The sequence below is a fragment of the Enhydra lutris genome, unplaced genomic scaffold, assembly GCF_002288905.1.
Source record: "Enhydra lutris kenyoni isolate GAN:26980312 unplaced genomic scaffold, ASM228890v2 scaffoldscaffold60, whole genome shotgun sequence".
NCBI lineage: Eukaryota > Metazoa > Chordata > Mammalia > Carnivora > Mustelidae > Enhydra > Enhydra lutris.
Genome location: NW_019154144.1, coordinates 8,796,996 through 8,819,164, shown reverse-complemented (window position 1 = coordinate 8,819,164; position 22,169 = coordinate 8,796,996). Strand labels below are relative to the sequence as shown.

The following is a 22,169-nucleotide window of genomic DNA, read 5'->3' as shown; positions in this document are numbered from 1 at the left end:
CATTCCCTTTCCACTGGGACGCGCTGAGCAATAAAGCTCGTTCCAAGTTTTTCACTCTGGAAATTCAGAAGGGCACCCTACCCACCAAATAGCCACACCCTACCTCGAATTTTACGGAGCCGAATGCCTGGCCTGGGGAGGAGCTTCCCCACCCCCCCCCCCCCCCCCCCCCCCCCCCCTGGTTGGGCCTGAGTCCCCAAGGCTTTCCGGGGACAGCCCCGGTAACACCACTCCTTCTCGCGTAAACCTCTCAAGTACCGCCCGGCTCTCCCAACTCCACCTCTTCCGCCCGAGGTCCCCAGCTCGCCCCGCCCAGCGCACCAGTCGGAAGTGCGGGCGCCGAAACAGGCCCGGGCTGAATTGCGACGCTTCCGCGAGGGGACGCACGAAAGAAACCTGCAATCCGCAGGGCGGGGCCCTTGCCCGCACGTAGCATTCCTGCCGAGCCAGAGGCGCCGTCATGACGCCCAGCGTGGCGTCTTTCCGCACAGGTGGGCGGTGGCCGGTGGCCGGTGGCCGGTGGCCTGTGGCGGTTAGGTGGGTGAGAGTGGCGGGCCCGCAGCGGACGGTTATGCGCGCGAGATCTTGGCCGGGGTCAGAGGTGAGCGAGCGGCTTCCCGAGTGGCTTTTCGCCGCTTTCCACAGAGTGGGGATCCCGCAGGAGGAAGGTGTTCCCAGAGACGGGAGCGGGCTGGGCTGAGTCTCCGCACCCCGGGTACTCGCTTCAGTTGCCTCTTGCAGTGTTTCCAAGCAACGGTTTTGGTTGTAGTTTTGACTTTTGGATTCCAGGTACGGGTGTTTCCGGAAATTCCCAAGAATTTCACGTAGCGTTTCTTTGGGAGAGGGTTTCTTGGTATCCATATTGAATAAAGGCTGTTCCCCTTGCTATTGAGTTGTGGCGTTATGTTGGTAAAGCCTATTGTTTCAAAAACAAACAAAAAAATTCGAACAGTTAAAGCGTCAGGTCGATCAGGAAAAGCCGTGGAATCAGTTAGGAGTTTTACAGTTGGATTAATTTATTGGCCCTCGCTGTGGTTACCGGGAGTTCAGAATTAAGAGTTATGTGTTCCTGGAAGCCGTCTCCTGTAACCATCGCATCAGGAGGGGCTGCGTTTTCCTGAAGGTTGAGAACCATGATATAAAGTTAGATCAAAATTAAGAAAAAAGATGTACATTATTAGTCTGAGCAGAATTCGATCTTTAAGTGCACTGCTTTTTAAAATCTAAAAACGGGTGCTGGATTGAATGGCCTGAAGGTTGTAAGCTTTAGTAGAAAGAATCTACGATTAAAAATTGAGAGAGTCTGAATTCCAGTCTGTTGTGTGATCTTGGGAAAAATTTTCACTTTGGTGCCTTATTTTGTAAAAGGAGACGATAATGACAATGGTCTTTTCACAGGGTTCTGGTAAATCTTATATGCGGTCGTAGAGCTTGGTTTGTAAATTGTATACGTAGTTAATGGTATTAAAAAATTTAAAGTTGGGACGCTTTCCTCTTCCCACCCCTCTCCACAGTTTAGTGACAGGAGATCTAATTTTAAAATCACCACATTTTGCCTATACCTGGTGTATCTTCATTTTTAGATTCAATGATCAGAAATTTTCACCTTAACTTGAACTTACTAAATCCAGGAGCTGTTGGAAGGTAGGATTAGTGTCTTCCTTTTTAAATTATTATTCCTGGAACTTGGATGGTGCCTGTCATTTTTTGGTTTTGTTTGTTGCTTAAACCCAAACTGGCAAAACCTAAGCTTTGGGTTCACCAAAAACAAACAAAATCAGTTTCACATTGAGAATACTGTTTTCTGTCAGTTGAGAATGTGGTTTTTATAGCTTAGTGGTATGTAGACACACAAGTTAGAGGGAATTAGGTAAAATTAGCCTTTGCATCCCCTGGAGATTTAAAAAAAAAAAAAAATGCTGATCCCTAGGCCCTACTCCACACCAGTCAATCAGAATCACTGAAAGGTAGGGCATGAGTATACTACTTTTTAAAGCTCCCCAGGTTATTCTGTTGAGCAGCCAGGATGAGAACCCATGTGTTAGAGGAATGAGATTCTTCAGCAGTGTATCCAGTTTGCTTGAAGGAGGGGAAAGGTTAGAAGGACTGGAGCTGTATCTGCAAAATGGAGCTTGGGATATTTGGGGGATCTTTAGAGAACTTTTATCAGCAGGTGTGATGAAGTGTATGATTTGTAAAGTGAACTGTACAGTGACAAAGGGCAGTGGGTAGATTGTTAATTCGAATTCCATATTATACTGTTATTGTTCCTAATGTGGTGGTGAGGAGCAGTGGTGGTGAGGAGGAGAAATTTGAAGACATTTGAAGACATTTATTCTTTTCTCTCCCGATGTTAAATATCGTGAAGAAAGCAAGTAATGATTTAATTTGCAAACTTTATTTTACTCCACCTAGTTAAAACTGTACTTTAAATTCAAACTGTACTTTTTAACAATTGGAAAGACTGTGATATGTGATTTTTATTGTTGCTGATTATTCAAAAATGTGTTCAAAAATTTCTGTTTCTCAAGTAATTTTCCTTAGTAACAAAATCATCTGATTTCTCTTAATAGCTTTATGTTAATGTGGGGGGTTTTGTTGTTTTTTTTTTCAGCACTGTAAGATTGATATTAAAGACATGGTTTTCAACTCTCTTCATCAATGCACATAAGTTATCTCTTCTTTTTGGACTTCCATTTTACACCACAATGGTAAGCTAGAGTTCATTATGATCTTATTTGTTTTTAGAGTGTTCTCTTCCTTTATCTCTTTAAAAATATCTGTATTACAGGTACAGAAATACTTATGTATGCCTAAGTTACCCTATCTGGGAAATTATTTAGCAGTCATCTGCAAAATCTTTTCTAGAAAATAGGGGACTCGGGCACCTGGGTGGCTAAGTCAGTTAAGCGGCTGCCTTCGGCTCAGGTCGTGATCCCAGAGTCCTGGAATGGAGTCCCACATTGGGCTCCCTGCTCAGCATGGAGCCTGCTTCTCCCTCTCCCTCTGCCTGCTGCTCTGCCTACTTGTGTTCTCTCTCTCTCTAATAAATAAGTAAAGTCTTTAAAAAAAATTTTTTTTAAATGAAATAGGGGACTCATCTCTCAATTGAGTTGTAGAATTATGTCTAACTGAGAAAAATAGTGGGTCTGTCCTAATGTTTGTGAAGCATTAAAAAATATTTACTTCTCCTGCCACAATTAAATCACTGGCAAGGAGGATGTGTATAAATACGAATGACTTCGGGGAGGGGTGGGAAGGGGTGGGCACAGGTTTCTCATATTTTAAAGTTCCTCTTAATTTAGATTTTTTTTTTTTTAAGTTTAGAAACAAATGTAACCTGCTTACCACAAATAACGTTTAAAGCAGCATCAAGGGCGCCTGGGTGGCTCAGTGGGTTAAGCCGCTGCCTTCGGCTCAGGTCATGATCTCAGGTCCCTGGGATCGAGTCCCGCATCGGGCTCTCTGCTCAGCAGGGAGCTTGCTTCCCTCTCTCTCTCTCTCTGCCTGCCTCTCCATCTACTTGTGATCTCTGTCAAATAAATAAATAAAATCTTTAAAAAAAAAAAAAAAAAGCAGCATCAATGTTAGCCTTCTAATGGCACATTTCTGTTCACTGACTTGCAGTCATTAAGCATATTTGGGGCTGGGCATTTACCTTTTGCCATGAAAAATTTTAAAGAGAAAGGGAAAAGGAATCACTTAATTGTGTTTGAGAGAAGCAGCAGCATTTAGCAATGAAAAACTAAACACTGACCACAGTGCTGAAGAAACCTTTGAAAACATTTATCCTCTCTTTTGATCTTGCCTACGCACCACTGCCCTGTTAGAGAAAAGTAGAGCTGTCCCACTGCGGATCTCGACTTATATTTTGCATCCATATTAGCTATCACTTCCCTCTCAAGTGTTAGGAGGTTGTGAATAAATGATGCTTATAAACATAAGCAGTCACATCTCACTAGAGCTTTTGAAGTTTTGATTTCAGAAGCATTTACTTGAGAAGACTGACAACCAAATGTCTTAGAGTATACGTTTGATTATGTTTATTATGATTTTTTATAAAAACTTAAAGATTTTTATGACCAAAATAATGAAAAGAACCTTATATATTTGTTAAAAGGGTATATCTAGAGTTACAGTCTTGTGCTGGAAAATGGTTCATATTCAAGAATCTCATCTTGAATCCTGGGAACCAATTTTATTAGGAATCTGCTGCTTGTAAGATTATTTTCATAAATTAAATTGGTATAAATTTATTTTAACTGAACTTTTTGAAATGATGGCATATTTCATCCTTCTTTCACTTTTACATTTTAGATGTTTGGTAAAGTGAGTGGGTTGTTTTTTGTTTTTTGTTTTTTGTTTTTTTAATTGCTATCTTAAAAAACCAGCTGTTTTTGTCATCATATGAATTCTCCATCCCTAGAACTAGGGTGGCAGGATCACTTAAACCTTTCCATGGTTTCCAGAGGCTGGCACTATTTCCCCCCCCCCGCCTTCTTGGGATTTTGGTGGGTGCTAATTTTTAACCCATGGAGTTTAGTAGGTAGAATTACTGGACTCCACAAAATAAAACACAAAAATTTAGACCCTTACTAGTAAAAAATAAAAGTTCTCTGCCTCTCAACAGAATTAAAAATTAAAGATGATTATCATTGTGAATGAAAAATACTGTAACACTGTATGGTACCCAAACCACAAAATTAGAAAGAAATATCATTGTTGTTAAATGTGCTTATATAAAACCTAGATCTGGGGCACCTGGGTGACTCAGTAAGTTAAGCCTCTGCCTTTGACTGGGGTCATGATCTCAGGGATCAAGCCCCCCATCAAGCTGCTCCTCCTCCCCCCTCCCCCGCTCTGCCTGCCTCTCTGCCTACTTGTGAGCTCTGTCAAATAAATAAAATCTTTAAAAAATAAAAATATAAAATCTAGTACTTCTTATTCTTAGATGTCATTACAGAAGACAGTTTTTTTTTTTTAAAGATTTTATTTATTTACCTAACAGAGATCACAAGTAGGCAGAGAGGCAGGCAGAGAGAAAGAGGAGAAAGCAGGCTCCCCGCGAAGCAGAGAGCCTGATGTGGGGCTCGATCCCAGGACCCCGGGACCATGACCCGAGCCGAAGGCAGAGGCTTTAACCCACTGAGCCACCCAGGCGCCCCCCAGAAGACAGTTTTACAAGTGAGGAAGGCAGAGCTTTACCTTCCTTCTCTTGCCTTGATAAAAGGGTCTCGAAATGGATGAAGAGTGGGAATCTATTATATATTCTCAAGCCCTACGTGCAGTAGTAAAACTATTATTTCATTAATTTTAGATGCATTTTTCTTTTACATTTTAATATTACTGAATTAATTGAGTCTGCAGTTAAGGACATCTTGCACTTATAATTGGCTGCAGTTGTTTCTTAATATAACCTAGGATACTGATGCATACTTACAGTTAGTGGTATCTTAAAGTCTTTGAAACATGGTAATGATAGCTATCATTTATTGCATTTCTACTGTGCACTGACCTAGAAACCTTATATTATAGATTCTCTGCATTAAAATATCAGGATTATCTTTTTTTTTTTTTTTTTTTAAGATTTTATTTATTTGACAGACATAGCGAGAGAGCGAACACAAGCAGGGGGAGTGGTAGAGGGAGAAGCTGGCTTCTGTGAGCAGGGAGCCTGCTGCGGGGCTCAATCCCAGGACCTGGGATCATGACCTGAGCTGAAGGCAGACGCTTAACGACTGAGCCACCCAAGTGCCCCAAGATACGAGGATTTTCTGAATTGGTGTTAGGTACCAATATAACAACACCCCCAATTTCCAGGGTCCCTACCAGATTAGGAGAGTTAATCTTTCCTTCACTTTAATTGCATAACTGATGGCTATATGTTTTCCTGAATAGTGCTCTTAGAATGTTGAACTTGAGGTTTATAAAATGGCAGTAGTTTCTGTATCCAACTCTTAGCTTTGTATCAGCCTCTATAAACACTAGCCAGAGAAAATAATTTTAGCATTTCTTACATAATTTATTGTCATAATCAGGTACCCAAAACTGACATGATTTTTCTTGGTAATATATATTGAACATATAGTGGGGTGGGTGGATATAAAATAAAGGAAAATATCTTAGACATATTTTAGAAAAAACATTTATAAATATTTAACTTAGAAGTGTTATATTAAATTATTTTTTGTGAAAATAACTAATACCAAAAACACCGTTTACTTTTTACAGCAACAAGCTTTAGAACTAGCTTTGGATCGTGCTGAGGTGAGGTGTGACTAAGTTACATATTGAAATAGTGTTGTCTTAATTAACAAAACTCAGTTTTAAGAGATTTTTGTATGTGGTTTTCAAAGGAGCGTATTAATGTAATTTTAGGATAAGTATGCATATAATTTTGCCATAAATAAAAATGCTTTGGAATGAGGTTTGGCTCATCTCTTATTTGGAATTCTTAGATAATGTTGTAGAATAAAAATTATTGAACAAAGAATTCCTAAAATTATGTTTTCCTGTTTTGATAAGTTTTATAATTGCTCAGTTAGAAGGAAAGATAGTTCAAAAATATATAGAGTTCTTGCAGTTGGGTATGCTGTGCATGTTCTGAACAACCATAAAACATTTTGAGGATAATTCTCACTTCTGAAACTATATGATTTTGCTTATATCACAGTGAAATATTGTGCTAAATTTTAGTGCAGTTTAAATTTCACTTGTTTGTAATATAAATTTAGAAGTTAGGTAGTTTTTCCTACAAACTATAATTTAATATGAATCGGGACTTGAGTGACTAGTCTTTTTGATCTTAACACGTTTTAAGTATTCTTAAAATAGAGCTGTTTGTGCACTAAGCAAAAGGCAAGCTGTTTTCATAAACTTTTCTTTTTTAGTATGTCATTGAAAGTGCCCGACAGAGACCTCCTAAAAGGAAATACCTGTCTAGTGGAAGGTATGCATACTTAATTGATTGATATCTTTGATTATTGGAAATAATGATTGCTACCATTTATTGCATTCCTTCTAGGCACTGTGCTAGAAATGTTACAGGTACTTTAAAGTTGATACTAACTATTGTATTCAACCCCACTTCACCCACAGTGTGGGCGAAATTGAGGAAAAAGTTAGGGAAAATTTCAGAATAGCATTCACTTCATGATAATTATAATATTATAGTCACATTATTTTGTTTCATTAAATTTTAGAAAATCTGTATTTCAAAAACTTTATGACTTATATATTGAAGAATGTGAAAAAGAGCCTGAGGTTAAGGTAAGTGTAATTTTTTTATGTTATTATTGCTTTTGAAATGTAGAGGAAGAGGGACATTCGAAGGAGTTAAATTTGAAGCAGTAATGATAATATGTTTTTGTCAGTTAACTAACATCTTTTCCGGCCAGACTAGCCAATTCTGCAGTTGACCCATAACCTTGGCTAATCTGGCACTGGGTAGAGATCACCTGCTTAAGTAAGAGAGGTGAACAGTGTTTGCTGAATAACAGAAAATATTTCCTTGAGTAGCCCAAAGAAGCCAAATCACCATAAATATTATCTTTTGCTTCTTTACCCCTTGAAAAGTGATTTGTAGACCAAAGACAGGAGGAAAAAGGTCACTATTTCCTCATGGTAATTTGTATTGGAAAGTTAAAGCTGTTGTAAGGATGTGTAGGAAATTCAGGTGTGATAATAAAAGACTAATTTGGTCACAAAAATTAGTTCAGAGCCATGTTAACTCATTTTTATTTAGTATAAAAATATGGGCAATAAAAATGTAACAAACTTTTGGATTGTTGGGTTATAAGAGCCTTAAAAAGCTCTATGAGCTTCTTTAAAGATGAATACCATTGTGCTCACTGTGGCAGCACATATGCTAATAATGAGTACCTTTTGGGGTGCTTGGGTAGCTTAATCATGAGCATTGGACTCTTGGTTTCCACTCAGGGGATGATCTCAGTTGTGAGATCGAGCCCGGCATAGAGCCTGCTTAAGATTCTCCCTCTCCCTCTGCCCGTTATGCTCTCTCTCTTAAAAAGAAAAATACCTTTTTACCTGTTAGGCAAAAAATTAGTGGAATGCTAATAGTATCTAGCCTTTAAGATCTTAACATAGGGAAAACAATAAGTATTGAATAAATCTTATGGTATGTTTCTCATAAGTTTTGTTGAGATATAAATGATGTACGATAAATTGCGCATGTTTAAAGTATATATTTTGTAAGTTTTGACATAATGTACATCCATTAAACTATGGCCACAATCAATAAAATCACAATCAATAAAACCACAATCAAAAAACAGCAAATATATCCATCACCTCAGAGTCAGAACTAAGATAGGATACATAAATAAAGATTCTAAATTGGGGTTGGCAACCATTATCTGCCAGATGAATCTAGCCCACTGCATGTTTTTGTAAATGAAGTTTTGTTGGAATCCAGCTGCAGCCATTCATTTATGTCCTGTCTGTGGCTGAGTTCAAGGTATAACAGCAGAGTTAAGTATTTGCAACACAGACCATACATAGCCTACAAGCCTAAAATACGATCTAGCCCTTTAAGAAAGAAATTTTCTGACCTCTGATTTTTTGCTTACCCCAGAAGTAGAAACCAACTTGTCTTGAAGAGATACTCAGTACTGTTCGAATTTATCTAACTGCCTTACGTCAAATTAGAAGGTTTTCTCTACCCTTGAAACTACTTTAAAATTTAGTCTCTCTCTACTAATCTTTTTTTTTTTTTTTTTTTTTTTTTTTGGTGGGAGAAAGTGAGAGAGCATGCAGTGGGAAGGTGTAAAGGAAGAGGGAGAAAGACTGAAGCAGACTCTGCACTGAGCGTGGAGCCTGACATGGGGCTCAATCTCTAAACCCTGAGATCATGACCTGAGCTAAAACTGAGTCAGCTGCTTAACCAACTGCACCACGCAGGTGTGCCCCTCTACTCATTCTTCATTAAATAGTTCAACTGTTGATTTGCTCATTTTTTTCAAATTCTCAAGATGCTGAGGGTTTTTTATTTATTTATTTATTTTTTATTTATTTATTTGACAGAGAGAGATCACAAGCAGGCAGAGAGGCAGGCAGAGAGAGAGGAATGGAAGCAGGCTCCCCGCCAAGCAGAGAGCCCGACGCGGGGCTCGATCCCAGGACCCCGGGATCATGACCTGAGCCGAAGGGAGAGGCTTAACCCACTGAGCCACCCAGGTGCCCCAATGCTGAGGGTTTTTATTCCACCCTTAGAGTAAATCAATTTATCATTTGTCCTTGCATATAACTGTAGATATACATGTTTAACACAAAATACTTGGGTTTGTTTTTTTGAGATCCTGTAAAACTATTAACTCAATTTTTTTGTAAATAAAATTAGATTATATGATTTCTAATATCTATATATGTGGGTTTCATTTTAAAACATACGCATTTCTAAAATAATGGATTTTGGGGCACCTGCGTGACTCAGTGGGTTAAAGCCTCTGCCTTCGGCTCAGGTCATGATCTCAGGGTCCTGGGATCAAGTCCCCACATCAGGCTCTCTGCTCAGCAGGGAGCCTGCTTCCCTTCCTCTCTCTCTGCCTGCCTCTCTGTCTACTTGTGATTTCTGTCTGTCAAATAAATAAATAAAAATTTTAAAAATAAAGTAATGGATTTTTAGGTACTATATTTCCCGATGACTTTTTTTTTTTTTCCCCACAGAATAGTTTCTAGGGGTGCCTTGGTGGCTCAGTTAGTTAAGCATCTTCCTTTGGCTTAGGACATGATTCCAGAGTCCCGGGACTGAGCCTCTCAGGCACCTGGCTCAGAGGGGAGGCTGCTTCTCCCTCTTTCTCTGCCCCTTCCCCTGCTGATGCCTTCTTCCTCGTACCCTTTCTCAAATAAATAAATAAAATCTTTAAAACGAAAAGTTTCTAAAGAGCTGTTATATTGAATTTATAGGAAATTGCCTAAATTCCTCACTTCTTACCAGCTAGGTATCTTTGAGCCTAACATTACAACTAAGTAGAGTTTTTGAATTTGTTTATATCTAATTTATGCCAGAAAATATTTTAAAAAGGGGATGCCTGGTAAGAGTATAATCAAAGCTAATACCCCTAATTCTTTATATGTAGACTTAAAAGAAACTATGTATATGACATCTGTGTTTTATGTATTTGCCCTTAATGGTTTTACATTTTACTCATTTAAATATTTTTGTTTTATTCTACTTGTATGCAAATACATGTATTTTATATATGAGCATTTTTGTTTTTTTATAGATCACTTTTTTCTTTGTGGTATGAACTCATTTGTATAAAACATAGTAGAAGACCAAAATTGAATTTACATAGTTGTGTCTTGTATTTGGTGGCTGTATTGTTTGTGAATCTCCCCCATATATTCAGGATCATAATGTGGAAGGAATACTGAAAGTTTCATTCAAGTCTGAACGAATCAGTATTTTGGGGGCACCTGGGTGGCTCAGTGGGTTAAGCCTCTGCCTTCGGCTCAGGTCATGATCTCAGGGTCCTAGGATCAAGCCCCACATCAGGCTCTCTGCTAAGCGGGAAGTCTGCTTCCCCACTTCTCTCTCTCTTCCTGCCTCTCTGCCTATTTGTGAGCTCTCTCTGTCAAATAAATAAATAAAATCTTAAAAAAAATCAGTATTTTTGCTAAGGTTATGCCAGATTATTTTCATGAGCTCTGCCTCTTTTTAAAGCAGAAATTAAGAAGAAATGTGAATTTGTTAGAGAAGCTTGTTATGCAAGAGACATTGTCCTGTTTAGTGGTCAACCTATACCCAGGAAATGAGGGATACTCTCTGATGCTCAGGGGAAAAAATGGATCAGGTAAGAACCTTCGGAGAGCTGCAGCCACAAAAACCCCTCTGCGAGGCGGGATGTGCTTTTTTAGTAGTAGTTTTTTAATCTGTTAAGTGGTCTGTCCCTCAGATCAGTGATGACTTGATAAAAGAAGGCATGAGCCCAAATTTTCCTTTTTACAATGTTTTGTTAGAAAGTATGTGTAATATGATTGCCTTCATGAATAAGAATTCTAATTGAGGTAGGTCTTTGAAGTTAAATTATGTAAGACCTAACCTTTATATAATTGTCACAGTTTTCTTTCTTTTGCTTTTACATTTTAAGGTAGCGTAAGGTGTTTTATGTCTTTCTTCTGTATTTTGAGTATACTCTGAGTCTGAAACCTTGAAAATAAAGCAGACTCTCTGCCTTTTGAATAATTTTCTTACTTAGTAACATTTATTTCTATTAATATGTCTTGAAAATAGAGTTTTGAAATATAAGCACTATTAGATTTCACTAAAGAGACATCTAGAAATTTGATACAGTGATGATGATATGGGTTCTACAAGGAAATCATCCAGTTAAGGATTTTTTTTTCTTTTGTTGATAATTAATTATAAAATGTAACAGAATTTTGTTCTGTATATAAGTGACCATTTTTCATATGAGGTACCAAGTTATCATGCTGATTTTCAGATTAGAGATAAGTAGTCTTCAAGGGACTTTCAGTTACCAGTGTGGGAATTTTCTCATATTCTGAATATTGTATTGCTGGCTGTGGTTTGCATTATGTTGTTAGGCAGATTGTTTTTGTAGTGTGTTGGGGGTTTTCTCCTTTCTGGCCTAAAATTATATACAATTTACCAAGTGTTTTAGTAGTATGTGAAGTGATTCATTTATAAGACTTAAATAAAGAAGGACTTTAGGAAAGCCTTTGGGATTTAATTTTTTTTTTTTTATGGAAACTCATTTAAATTATATACCTAAGCTTTGCAGTGAGCTTGAACATTTTTCAGAAACTTTGTATTTTAATATTAAGATTCTGAGACCATTCGACTGCCTTACGAAGAAGGAGAATTGCTTGAATACTTGGATGCAGAAGAATTACCTCCTATTTTGGTTGATCTCCTAGAAAAATCTCAGGTACAAAATTTTTCTCTTTAAAATATCATTAGAGAGGCTCCTGGGTGACTCATTTGGTTAAGTGTCTGCCTTCGGCTCAGGTCACAATCTCAGGATCCTGGGATGGAGCCCTGCACAGGTAGTCTGCTTCTCCCTATCCCTTTACTGCACCCCCCCCCATGCTCTAGCTCTCTGTCAAATAAATAAAATCTTATAAAATAAATAAATAAATAAATGTCATTAGATTTGTCAATTCTATGGCATTTGTTATAAACAATATTTAATTGTGTTCTTGATGGTGCTGAGAACATGAAGTGAGACATTAGATATAGTTATATGGCAACCCATTTTATTGTGGGATACTCACCCTTTAGGCTGTAATGAAATGTGTAGATTTAGTTGGTTTTTCTAAAATTGCTCTAACAGTTAGTTCATTTGTTGGAAATCTCCCTATATCTACAATCAAGAGTATGGGAGAAACTATTTACTCCTTGGCTGCACTCCAGCAATACTATGTACTTAGGATAAAGAAGCTATCTAATTGGAATTTCCGTTTTCTCCTAGTCCTAGTTAACTAGCATCCACATCTCTTTTCACACTTTCTGCCTGCCTTTCTGTTAAAATAGATGAAGTATTCTGTTCTAAGAAATCTCCTCTGCTCGTATTCTGGATTCTGTTCCTTCTCAGGAATTTGCAGCTTTAACCCCTCTCTTATATCATCTGTTTTCCCCCTTTCTACTAGATGAATAGCACAAGTATGTTGTACTATATCTCAGCTTTAAAAAAAAAAACAACCTTCCCTTGAACCCATGTCCTTCTCCAGGTACTGTTCCATAATTCTGCTTTTCTTGACAGCAGAGCTATTCGCAAAATTGTATGTAATCATTCTGTCTTTTTCCCTCACATCTCATTCTTTTCTCTGCCTACCTTTTTCAGCATTTAATATCACCATTCTACAGAAGCAGCTTTGTCAAGGTGACCAGTGATCTCCAAGGCACTGAATCAACTGGTCACTTTCTGTTCTCATCTTTTTTTTTTTTTTTTTAAGATTTTATTTATTTGTCAGAGAGCGAGCGCACAAGCAGGGGGAGCAGCAGTCAGAGGGAGAGGCAGACTCCCTACTGAGCAGGGAGCCCGGTGTAGGACTTGATCCCAGGACCCTGAGATCATAACCTGAGCCGAAAGCAGCCACTTAACTGACTGAGGCACCCAGGCATCCCTTCTGTTCTCATCTTAATTGTTCTCAACAAAATTGGGTGCAAATGACTGCTTCCTCCTTGGCACGCTCTTCTTTTGGCTTCTGAAACATTGCATTCTGGTTTTTCTTTTCTCTCTATTCCTTCTGTCTTCTCTTTTTTTTTTTTTTTTTTTTTTTTTTTAAGATTTTATTTATTTATTTGACAGAGATCACAAGTAGGCAGAGAGGCAGGCAGAGAGAGAGAGGTGGAGGCAGGCTCCCTGCAGAGCAGAGAGCCCGATGCGGGGCTCGATCCCAGGACCCTGGGATCATGACCTGAGCAGAAGGCAGAGGCTTAACCCACTGAGCCACCCAGGCGCCCCTCCTTCTGTCTTCTTAACTGTCATCTTTTTTCCCTTCATAAATGTGTGATGGTTTCAAGATTCAATCCTATGCCTTCTATTCTTTAGTAACAGTCTGTTGCTCAATGATCTCAACCAGTGTCATGAGTTTTAAAATGACATTTAATCCCTTGCTTATCTCTCCATGACTAGTCCATTAAGCTCCAAACTTACATTTACTAGGATATATAATAGGTTCCTCAAACTTCACATGACTAGAACAGTACTTTTTATTTTCTACCTCTCAGACCAGTGTTAGTTTTCGTAATCCGTGACCCTGCTTTCCCCTTTCACAATCAGTCCATCAGCAAATGTCACTTTACCTTCAAAATATATGTGGTCATGATCTGCTATAGTTACCTTCCTGAACTTTCTGCTTTCATTCTAAAACAGAAATCAGTTCTCCACAGACAGCTAGATTAAGCTTACAAAACAAAACAAACAAACAAAAAAAGTTCCCAGCTTAAAATTTTCAGTGTCCTCTCACTGTACAAAACCCTTGCCTCCTTGGCTTCCTCTCCTGATTCTCATCCCTACTCATTACACTGCAGCCATCCATTGTTCTTTACATACTAAAACACACCCACCGTATTCCTATCTTAAGACCTTTCATCTGTTCTTCCTTGTGTGTGGAATGATCTGTGCATATGTCTGGCCCTTTTGTGAGTCAGGCCTCACCTGAAAAGTCACTTCCTCAGAGAGGTTTTTATCTGAACACACAATCTAAATTCGCTTCTCCCTAGTTTATCTCCTTTCTAGCATTCGTCACTACCTAAGATTATCTTGTTTATTTCTGTACATGTTTATTGCCTGTATTCCCACACTAAGAGTAAATAATTGTCCCACCACTGCTGTATCTGTGAAGCTTCTTGGATAGTGCCTGGCATATAGTTCACATTGTCATGGCTCAATAAATACTTGCTGAAAAGAATGAGCATAGTAAGAACTCATAGCAAAGAAAGTCCCCAGTAAAAGTTCTGAAAGGGTAAAAAAACATAATACTGTAAGTGCCTATGTCAGGTTGTGATAGGCAAGACTTGAGTGATAAAGGTTCTTACTTTTGGACTAGAAAACAGTATGTTTAGCCGAAAATTATTATTTGAATTCATAGTTAGCTTTCTTCCTTTTATTAATAAAGACAGTCATATTTCTGGAAGTCTTAGCAGAGCAAATAGTAGTTATTTCCAGAAACTGAAACTCTGGCAGAGATGATTGACAATTTAGAACATAGATGGACTTTAGAAAAATGACGAAGTTAGCAAAGTATAGCTGTGAGCCAGTAAGCATCAAGACAGCATCTCCAGTGATTTGTTACACTGAAGTATAGAAATGCCAGAACTCAATCTATAATTAGAATTCATTAAATGATTTTAAACTTCTTGAGTCATAGTGATGAACATAAAATAATTCCTTAGAAAAGTTTATATAGTGGTAAATCCACCAGTAAGGAAGGCCACTTAAGATTCTGTGAGTGACCAGAAGTATTGCATAAATATGTAAAGAACCTGAAATATTGAATGTAAGCACACTTATGTAGACTTTTAAAAAAATGACATTTACTTAAATATTTTCACTCAAAACAGGTTAATATTTTTCATTGTGGATGTGTCATAGCAGAAATACGTGACTACAGGCAGTCCAGTAATATGAAGTCTCCTGGTTACCAAAGTAGGCATATTCTCTTACGGCCAACGATGCAGGTAAGGAATGTTTAAATATTTTAGGGGTTCCTGACTGGCTCAACTGACGGAGTGGGTGACTCTTGATCTCAGAGTTAAAAGTTAAGGTTGGGAGTAGAGATTACTTAAAAATAAAATCTTAAAAAATAAAAGAATGTTAGGTTTTATTTAGAGTTTTATTCATGAAATATCTTCATATGTTTGCATGTCTTTATATTAATTTTTTTTTTGTTTTTATTTTTTATAGACTTTGGTCTGTGATGTACATTCAATAACAAGTGATAATCATAAATGGACCCAGGTTAGTTTGTTTTTAAATCCCAAAGAGACAAAATAAAGGAACAATACTTAACATTAAGTTAAGCAAAAGATATTTAATTTGTAGTTTTATTAAAATGTAAATTTTGAAATTCCTTTATGAGCTTTAGAAATCGGGTCTCTTTGTCCATGCAGTAATCACTCAAGGAACTAAGCAGTTCCATCCCATTTGCTTTAGGACCATGGTGAAACAGGGTCAGGCTGACCTGATCTGTCCAATGTGTGAAACTTCATTTTTTAATCCCCTCTCAAATAGAAGAAAAATTATTTGTTTTTATACCATCGAGACAAATAGATACTGGTTTTCTATAATCTAGGATTCTAAAGCACGTCTAGCCTGTCCTGTTGCCGTTCCCACTAGTTGTAGCACTAGAACCTTGAGACTAGCCAGTTAAATGTTTGGTGCTGGCTCAGTATGTATTTGGTGCCCACTCACAAGAGGGTGGATGGACTTCTCTGCTACTGTAGAGAGGAACAGTAACTAAACCAAAGAAAATATCAATAATGAAAATTATCTGCAAGATGTAGTTATGAATAAGATGCCATCATCAGTAACCGTCAAATGTTGGGTTTCAGTTTGGGCTATAATCTTTTTGCCTGCAAGGTTAAAAGCTGTTGAAAGAATATTTAAAACCAAAAAAAAAAAAAACCCCTCATTGGTCACCATAAGAGGTTATTAGGGTGTCAGTTTCTTATTCTGAATGTTGATGAATAAAGGGAGAGATCGTAACATTTTATTCTGCTTTTTCTGTGTGAACTGTATGTTAGATAGCCAAATAGTAAATAGGGGAATATTCTTCAGAAAAATTAGATCTTAAAAGTTCTCATGACAAGAAAAAAAATTTTTTGTTGCTGTGGGTAACTGGACTTACTGCAATAGCCATTTTGCAGTGTGTACAAATATCAAATCACTTGTGTACCTGAGAATTAATATGTCAGTTATACCTCAGTAGAAAAGAGGGAGAACAAACAATTATCCTGGTACAAAGTAATTGTTGGTAGAGGATATTTCTTATAAACAGATGTGTAGTTTCTTTTTTTTTTTTTTTTTTTTTAAGATTTTATTTATTTGACAGAGATCACAATTAGGCAGAGAGGCAGGCAGAGAGAGAGAAGGAGGAAGCAGGCTCCCCGCTGAGCAGAGAGCCCGATGCGGGGCTCGATCCCAGGACTCCGGGATCATGACCTGAGCCGAAGGCAGAGGCCTTAACCCACTGAGCCACCCAGGCGCCCCCAGATGTGTAGTTTCTGTCTTTGAAAAATACCTGCATTTTTTGAAAATTGCCACCTGTATCTTTATACAGCAGTTTATTTTCTTAATTTTCTTTCATAAAAACATGGACTTAGAGTTAACTTTTTCAGAGTATAGCACATTCAGATGTTTCAATAATTGTTTCAATTGTTTTCAATAATTTATTTAAGAAGGTTCCAGTAAGAATCAGGAGGTATAGAAGACATTTAGGTATTTAGACAGTTTAGAATTTATAGAAGACAATTTAGCGTGTAGAAAACCATTTAATATTTCTGATATTGGTGAGAATTTGAATTTCTTTGGGTGAGGTGCATATAAATGGTGCTTTTGTAAGTAATGATTCCAAATAGCAGAAATTTTTAGTTGTGATTTCACATATTACAGATACTAATAGCATCTCAACTTAATTTCCTTTAAATTTTACCAAAGTAGGCATATTCTCTTACCATTAAATGTTGATATAGGCTCCATAGCATTCCTGCCTGATGGGTAATCTTAACAGAATTGAAAGGTGCGCTTCTAGCTACTTAGCACATATATAGGAATAATTCCATCTAATAGGTACAAAAGAAATGATGGTTTTTTTTCAAATGTCAGTTTTGGAAGTCTTCATGAATTAATGTAGACAACTGTAATTCTTGGGTATAAAAACCATTAGATCATAGGTTCATAGGAATATTTAAAATACAGAGATTTGACCAACCCCACTGATGTAAAAATGGAACACCTGGACATTGTGTTCCTCCTGGTGTGATGCAAGAGAAAGTACGCAGTGCGCAGTACACAGTAGTACCAATAAAGAATTCTCATCTAAAAAAACAGAACCGGAATTAAATTAAGCTTCTAGATGTAACAGTTTACAAGAAATTCAGGAAATAAAAAAGATTATTAAACGACACAGTGAGGAAGCAACTAGTCAGATCCAGTTAAAGTCCACAAGGAAGTAGTTGCTCAAATCCAACAAACCGATTAATTGCTTGAGAAAAGGGAAAAAAAGTTGGGAGAAGAAGGTGATCACATTACAGAATTTAAAAAAGGAGTTTAAAACAGATAGAAACCAGATACTGTAGGCCTTGTTTGAGTTCAAATTCAAACAAACCAACTAAAACTACACTCTTGAGATAATGGAAAATTTAAAGCCAGACTGAATGTTAGAACTCCTTATCAGTTAGCAATGCATGCTGTAATAGATTATTTTAAAATACTCTAGCAAAACAAAAACATAAGTTACAGAGGGAGTTATTAAATGAAATTAAGTGTTGGTACATGGGGTCACCACACTTCTGCTTTTATGTATGTTTGAAAATACCCATAATAAAAAGTTGAAGTATTGAAAGAAGCAGTGTTTGTTTGCAAAAAATCTTACTCAGCAATAGTATTGACTCACTTGACTGTAAAAAAATTTAATTGTTGCTATTAAAATATTTCAGTAATTCAAAAAAAAATAAAGGAATGCAGTATTCCTATGTAATATCAGTAAAACGCCTGTGTACACTTTGGAATTGGGTATATAGAGCTTACACAGTATTAGTGTGATCATTTTTAGTCTTGTAATGAAGTTGAGTTGAGTATAGAATGGGACTTTCAATCTCTTGTGTTATTGAAAGTGCTATGATCCAATATTTTGTAAGCTTTGTGGAAGCAGATGATTTTATCTCTTTTGTTCACTACTTAATCCTCAGCTCTTAGAACAGGGCCTAACACATAGTAAGTGCTTGGCAAATATTTGTTGAATTAATGTATTCATTAATGGATTAATGAATAGGCACTCTTACAACTTGACCATTTGAACACTGTTAGATAACTGAATTTCCATTAATACTTTCATTATGCTGTCAAGTTTTTGACGTTTACAAAAAGGTTGGAACTTGAAATACTGTGTTTTATGTTAGTATGTAACAGTTCCAAGGAATATTTCTAGATTAAGAGATAAGTGTGATTTGAAAAACTTAAATCTGTTACCGACATGTGCTCTTATACATTTTAGGAAGATAAACTTTTGCTCGAGAGCCAACTGATCCTAGCTACAGCTGAACCACTGTGTCTTGATCCTTCTATAGCAGTAACCTGCACTGCAAACAGACTCCTTTATAACAAGCAAAAGATGAACACACGCCCAATGAAACGGTAATTGCCTTTGTAGATAGGTAAATCAAAAGATGTTCCTAGGCAAGTAGCTTTAAATTTTGCTATTTATGGTATCTTTCCCTTCCAAAGTATAAAAGTGCTCTGACTTTTTAAGAACGGGATTTTAGGGGCACCTGGGTGGCTCAGTGGGTTAAGCCTCTGTCTTCGGCTCAGGTTATGATCCCAAAGTCCTGGGATCAAGCCCCACATCAGGCTCTCTGCTCGGCAGGGAGCCTGCTTCCCCCCTTCTCTCTCTGCCTGCCTCTCTGCCTACATGTGATCTCTGTCAAATAAATAAATAAATAATCTGGAAAAAAAAGGATTTAAATGGCCTTATATTACTTTATTTGTGTATTGTGGATTTTTAATACTGTGCTTTATATTGAAGTGGTGCATTCTCTGCATTTTGTGAAGAAACTTCCTAAAGTTTAGAGTCTGTTTACTAAAAAGAGACTGAGAAGAGACAAGAATAAACAAAAAGAATAATTCCTGATTAATTACTAATAACCAATAACCTGTTTGTTTTGTTAATACTGCTTTTAAAGAAACAATTTGTAGTTTATTTTTGAAATCTGTTAAAATATCACAGTCTGACAAGTCAGTTTATAACCAGATGCCTTTTTTTTTTTTTTTAAGATTTTATTTATTTATTTGGCAGACAGAGATCACAAGTAGGCAGAGAGGCAGGCAGAGAGAGGAGGAAGCAGGCTCCCTGCAGAGCAGAGAGCCCGATGCGGGGCTCGATCCCAGGACCCTGGGATCATGACCTGAGCCGAAGGCAGAGGCTTTAACCCACTGAGCCACCCAGGCGCCCCACCAGATGCCTTTTTATAACATGGGAAGTCGTCTTTAAGATTTTTTATTTTTATTTATTTGTCAGAGAGAGAGAGAGAGAAAGAGTGAGCACAGGCAGATAGAGTGGCAGGCAGAGGCAGAGGGAGAAGCAGGCTCCCTGCTGAGCAAGGAGCCCAATGTGGGACTCGATCCCAGGACGCTGGGATCATGACCTGAGCCGAAGGCAGCCGCTTAACCAACTGAGCCACCCAGGCGCCCCAGGGAAGTCGTCTTTAAATGTTTTTGCTCTTTCTTTTGCTTAATATTAACTTGGACTACAGTTATAGTTGGTTCATCATTAAGTACTTTTGACATAATTGTTTTAATGGCCCACTTTGGATAATCGTCAAGTTTAGAGGAGTTCAAAAACCTATCCATTTTTCTAAATTCCTTAATTTACTATGTAAACAGTATATGCTGGGTAAAAGGTACAGTTTCGGAAATAGTGAAGTAAGTTCATATAAGATCTGTCAGCAGCCCTATAAAATCTCTTTTTATCTCTCCACATCTCCATGCCCACTGCTAAATCATTGTTAAAGTCAGCATCCTCTTCATCTTGACTTCTTTTGTAAATTCCTGTTTGATCTTCCTGCTGCTGTGTTTGCTCCCTTTTGATCTATTTACCACGTAAGCAAACTGGAAAAATCTTTTAAAAACGTCAGAGGACACTATATGCCACTACTTGCTTAAATTTCCCTAAGGCTTCCCCCTTGTATTTTACATTAAACCTAGACACATTACCATTAATCTGTAAGGCTCCTTTCTTACTCTCTGACCTCATGTATTATGTGGACCCTCGTGCTCTAATCACACCTATTTTCTGTTTCTAAAAACAAATTTAAGTTTTTAATTCTTAATTTTAAATTCTTCTCTGTGCTTCAAATATTCATTCCCTGATCTTTCTTTTCTTTTCTCTCTCTTTTTTTTTTTTTTTTTTTTTAAGATTTTATTTATTTATTTGAGAGAGCATGAGGGGTAGGGGGCAGAGGGAGAGGAAAAAGCAGATTCCTCACCAAGCAGGAAGCCCAACTTGGGGCTTGATCCTACGACCCTGAGATCATGACCCAAGCCAAAGGCAGATGCCCAACCACTCGAGCACCCAGGCACCCTCCCTGATCTCATAGCCACTTCTTTCATGCCGTTCATAGCTCAGCTCACACAGCATTTCTTCAGAGTCCAGTCCTTCCTTCCTTTTACCTAATTCTGCCCTATCACTGACTCACCACAGTACCCTGTTTTCTTTTGTTTTGTTTTTTCAGTGCTCTTTGAAATGATCTTACCTGTTTACTTGTGAATGGCTGTTTTCCCTTCTGGATTGTCAGCTCCAAGTAACAGGAATTTTGTTTGTCTTGTTCATTTTTGTTTTATCAGTCCCTGGGATTTTGCTTGGCAAGTGGTAGTGTTCTACAGATATTTGTGATTGACATATATAATGTTTACTGACTGAATCAAGATTTATTCTGAGTTTCTTTTGTTTAGTTCACTCTCTTAATATTTCAGGTGTTTCAAGAGGTATTCCAGGTCCTCTCTGAATCGGCAACAGGATCTGTCTCATTGTCCACCTCCTCCACAGCTAAAATTACTTGATTTCTTACAAAAAAGGAAGGAAAGAAAAGCAGGTCAACATTATGACCTCAAGATATCTAAAGCAGGAAATGTAAGTATGTGCTTTTTAAATGAAGCTTATTATTATGCCAAAAACTTCGCTCATTTTGAATTTTCAGCGTATTAATACTGTTTTTAATTTTCAGTGTGTAGATATGTGGAAGCGAAGTCCCTGTAATTTGGCCATACCTTCTGAAGTGGATGTAAGTCAGTTCATGAATTGCACTTATTTTCGTACAAAGTTCCTAAATTTAACTAATAGCAGCTTATATTCAGGGAAAACAAAGACTCACTTGTTTTAAAAACAGTAATTTTTTTTAAATCAATTGCTCATTTTTAAAATATTTTAGAATATTCTTTCACATTAACTTGTATAAAATTACAACACTTTAATACCTCTGTGTATTGCTATGAAAGGTCTGTGTTTAGGAACAATAAAAGAATTTTGAAATGGAAAAAGATGGTACATTATTACATAATATGTATAGAACGTGTTCTTTTTTTCATAATACATCATTATAATTTCTGGTAATTCTTCTTTTCTCAAATTAGTTAAATATAAAAATTCACAATAGTGGAGCAGTGGCCAGAATTAGGAACTTCATATTTTGTTTTCTGCTCATCCATAATATTCATGAGATATAAATAATCAAAAACATAAAAGGGGATGCCTGGGTGGCTCAGTGGGTTAAAGCCTCTGCCTTCAGCTCAGGTCATGATCCCAGGGTCCTGGGATTGAGCCCTGCATCGGGCTCTCTGCTCAGCAGGGAGCCTGCATCCCCCCCGAACCCCCCACCTGCCTCTCTGCCTACTACTGGTCTCTGTCTGTCAAATAAATAAATAAAAATCTTTTAAATAAATAAATAAATGAAAGAGATACTTTGA

At 37.4% G+C, this 22,169-nt stretch overlaps 1 protein-coding gene across 11 annotated transcripts in view; it reads left to right on the top strand.

Annotated features, from left to right (window-relative positions):
* Nucleotides 1-338: 338 nt before the first annotated feature.
* LOC111158564 (SPT20 homolog, SAGA complex component) overlaps nucleotides 339-22,169 on the top strand; it is a 40,251-nt gene continuing 18,420 nt past the window's right edge. For 6 of the 11 annotated variants that reach the window (XM_022520680.1, XM_022520674.1, XM_022520681.1 and 3 more), the window contains exons 1-12: nucleotides 364-491; nucleotides 2,615-2,711; nucleotides 6,232-6,267; nucleotides 6,891-6,949; nucleotides 7,203-7,269; nucleotides 10,685-10,814; nucleotides 11,809-11,912; nucleotides 15,053-15,169; nucleotides 15,396-15,449; nucleotides 18,706-18,845; nucleotides 21,180-21,336; nucleotides 21,431-21,487. In XM_022520680.1, coding sequence (XP_022376388.1) covers nucleotides 2,709-2,711; nucleotides 6,232-6,267; nucleotides 6,891-6,949; nucleotides 7,203-7,269; nucleotides 10,685-10,814; nucleotides 11,809-11,912; nucleotides 15,053-15,169; nucleotides 15,396-15,449; nucleotides 18,706-18,845; nucleotides 21,180-21,336; nucleotides 21,431-21,487 — 924 coding nt within the window. In that variant the 5' untranslated portion in view covers nucleotides 364-491; nucleotides 2,615-2,708. Of the gene's footprint in view, nucleotides 492-547; nucleotides 602-731; nucleotides 790-2,614; nucleotides 2,712-6,231; nucleotides 6,268-6,890; nucleotides 6,950-7,202; nucleotides 7,270-10,684; nucleotides 10,815-11,808; nucleotides 11,913-15,052; nucleotides 15,170-15,395; nucleotides 15,450-18,705; nucleotides 18,846-21,179; nucleotides 21,337-21,430; nucleotides 21,488-22,169 lie in introns of those variants that run through there. The other 5 variants (XM_022520682.1, XM_022520678.1, XM_022520676.1 and 2 more) reach the window with 3 other exon arrangements.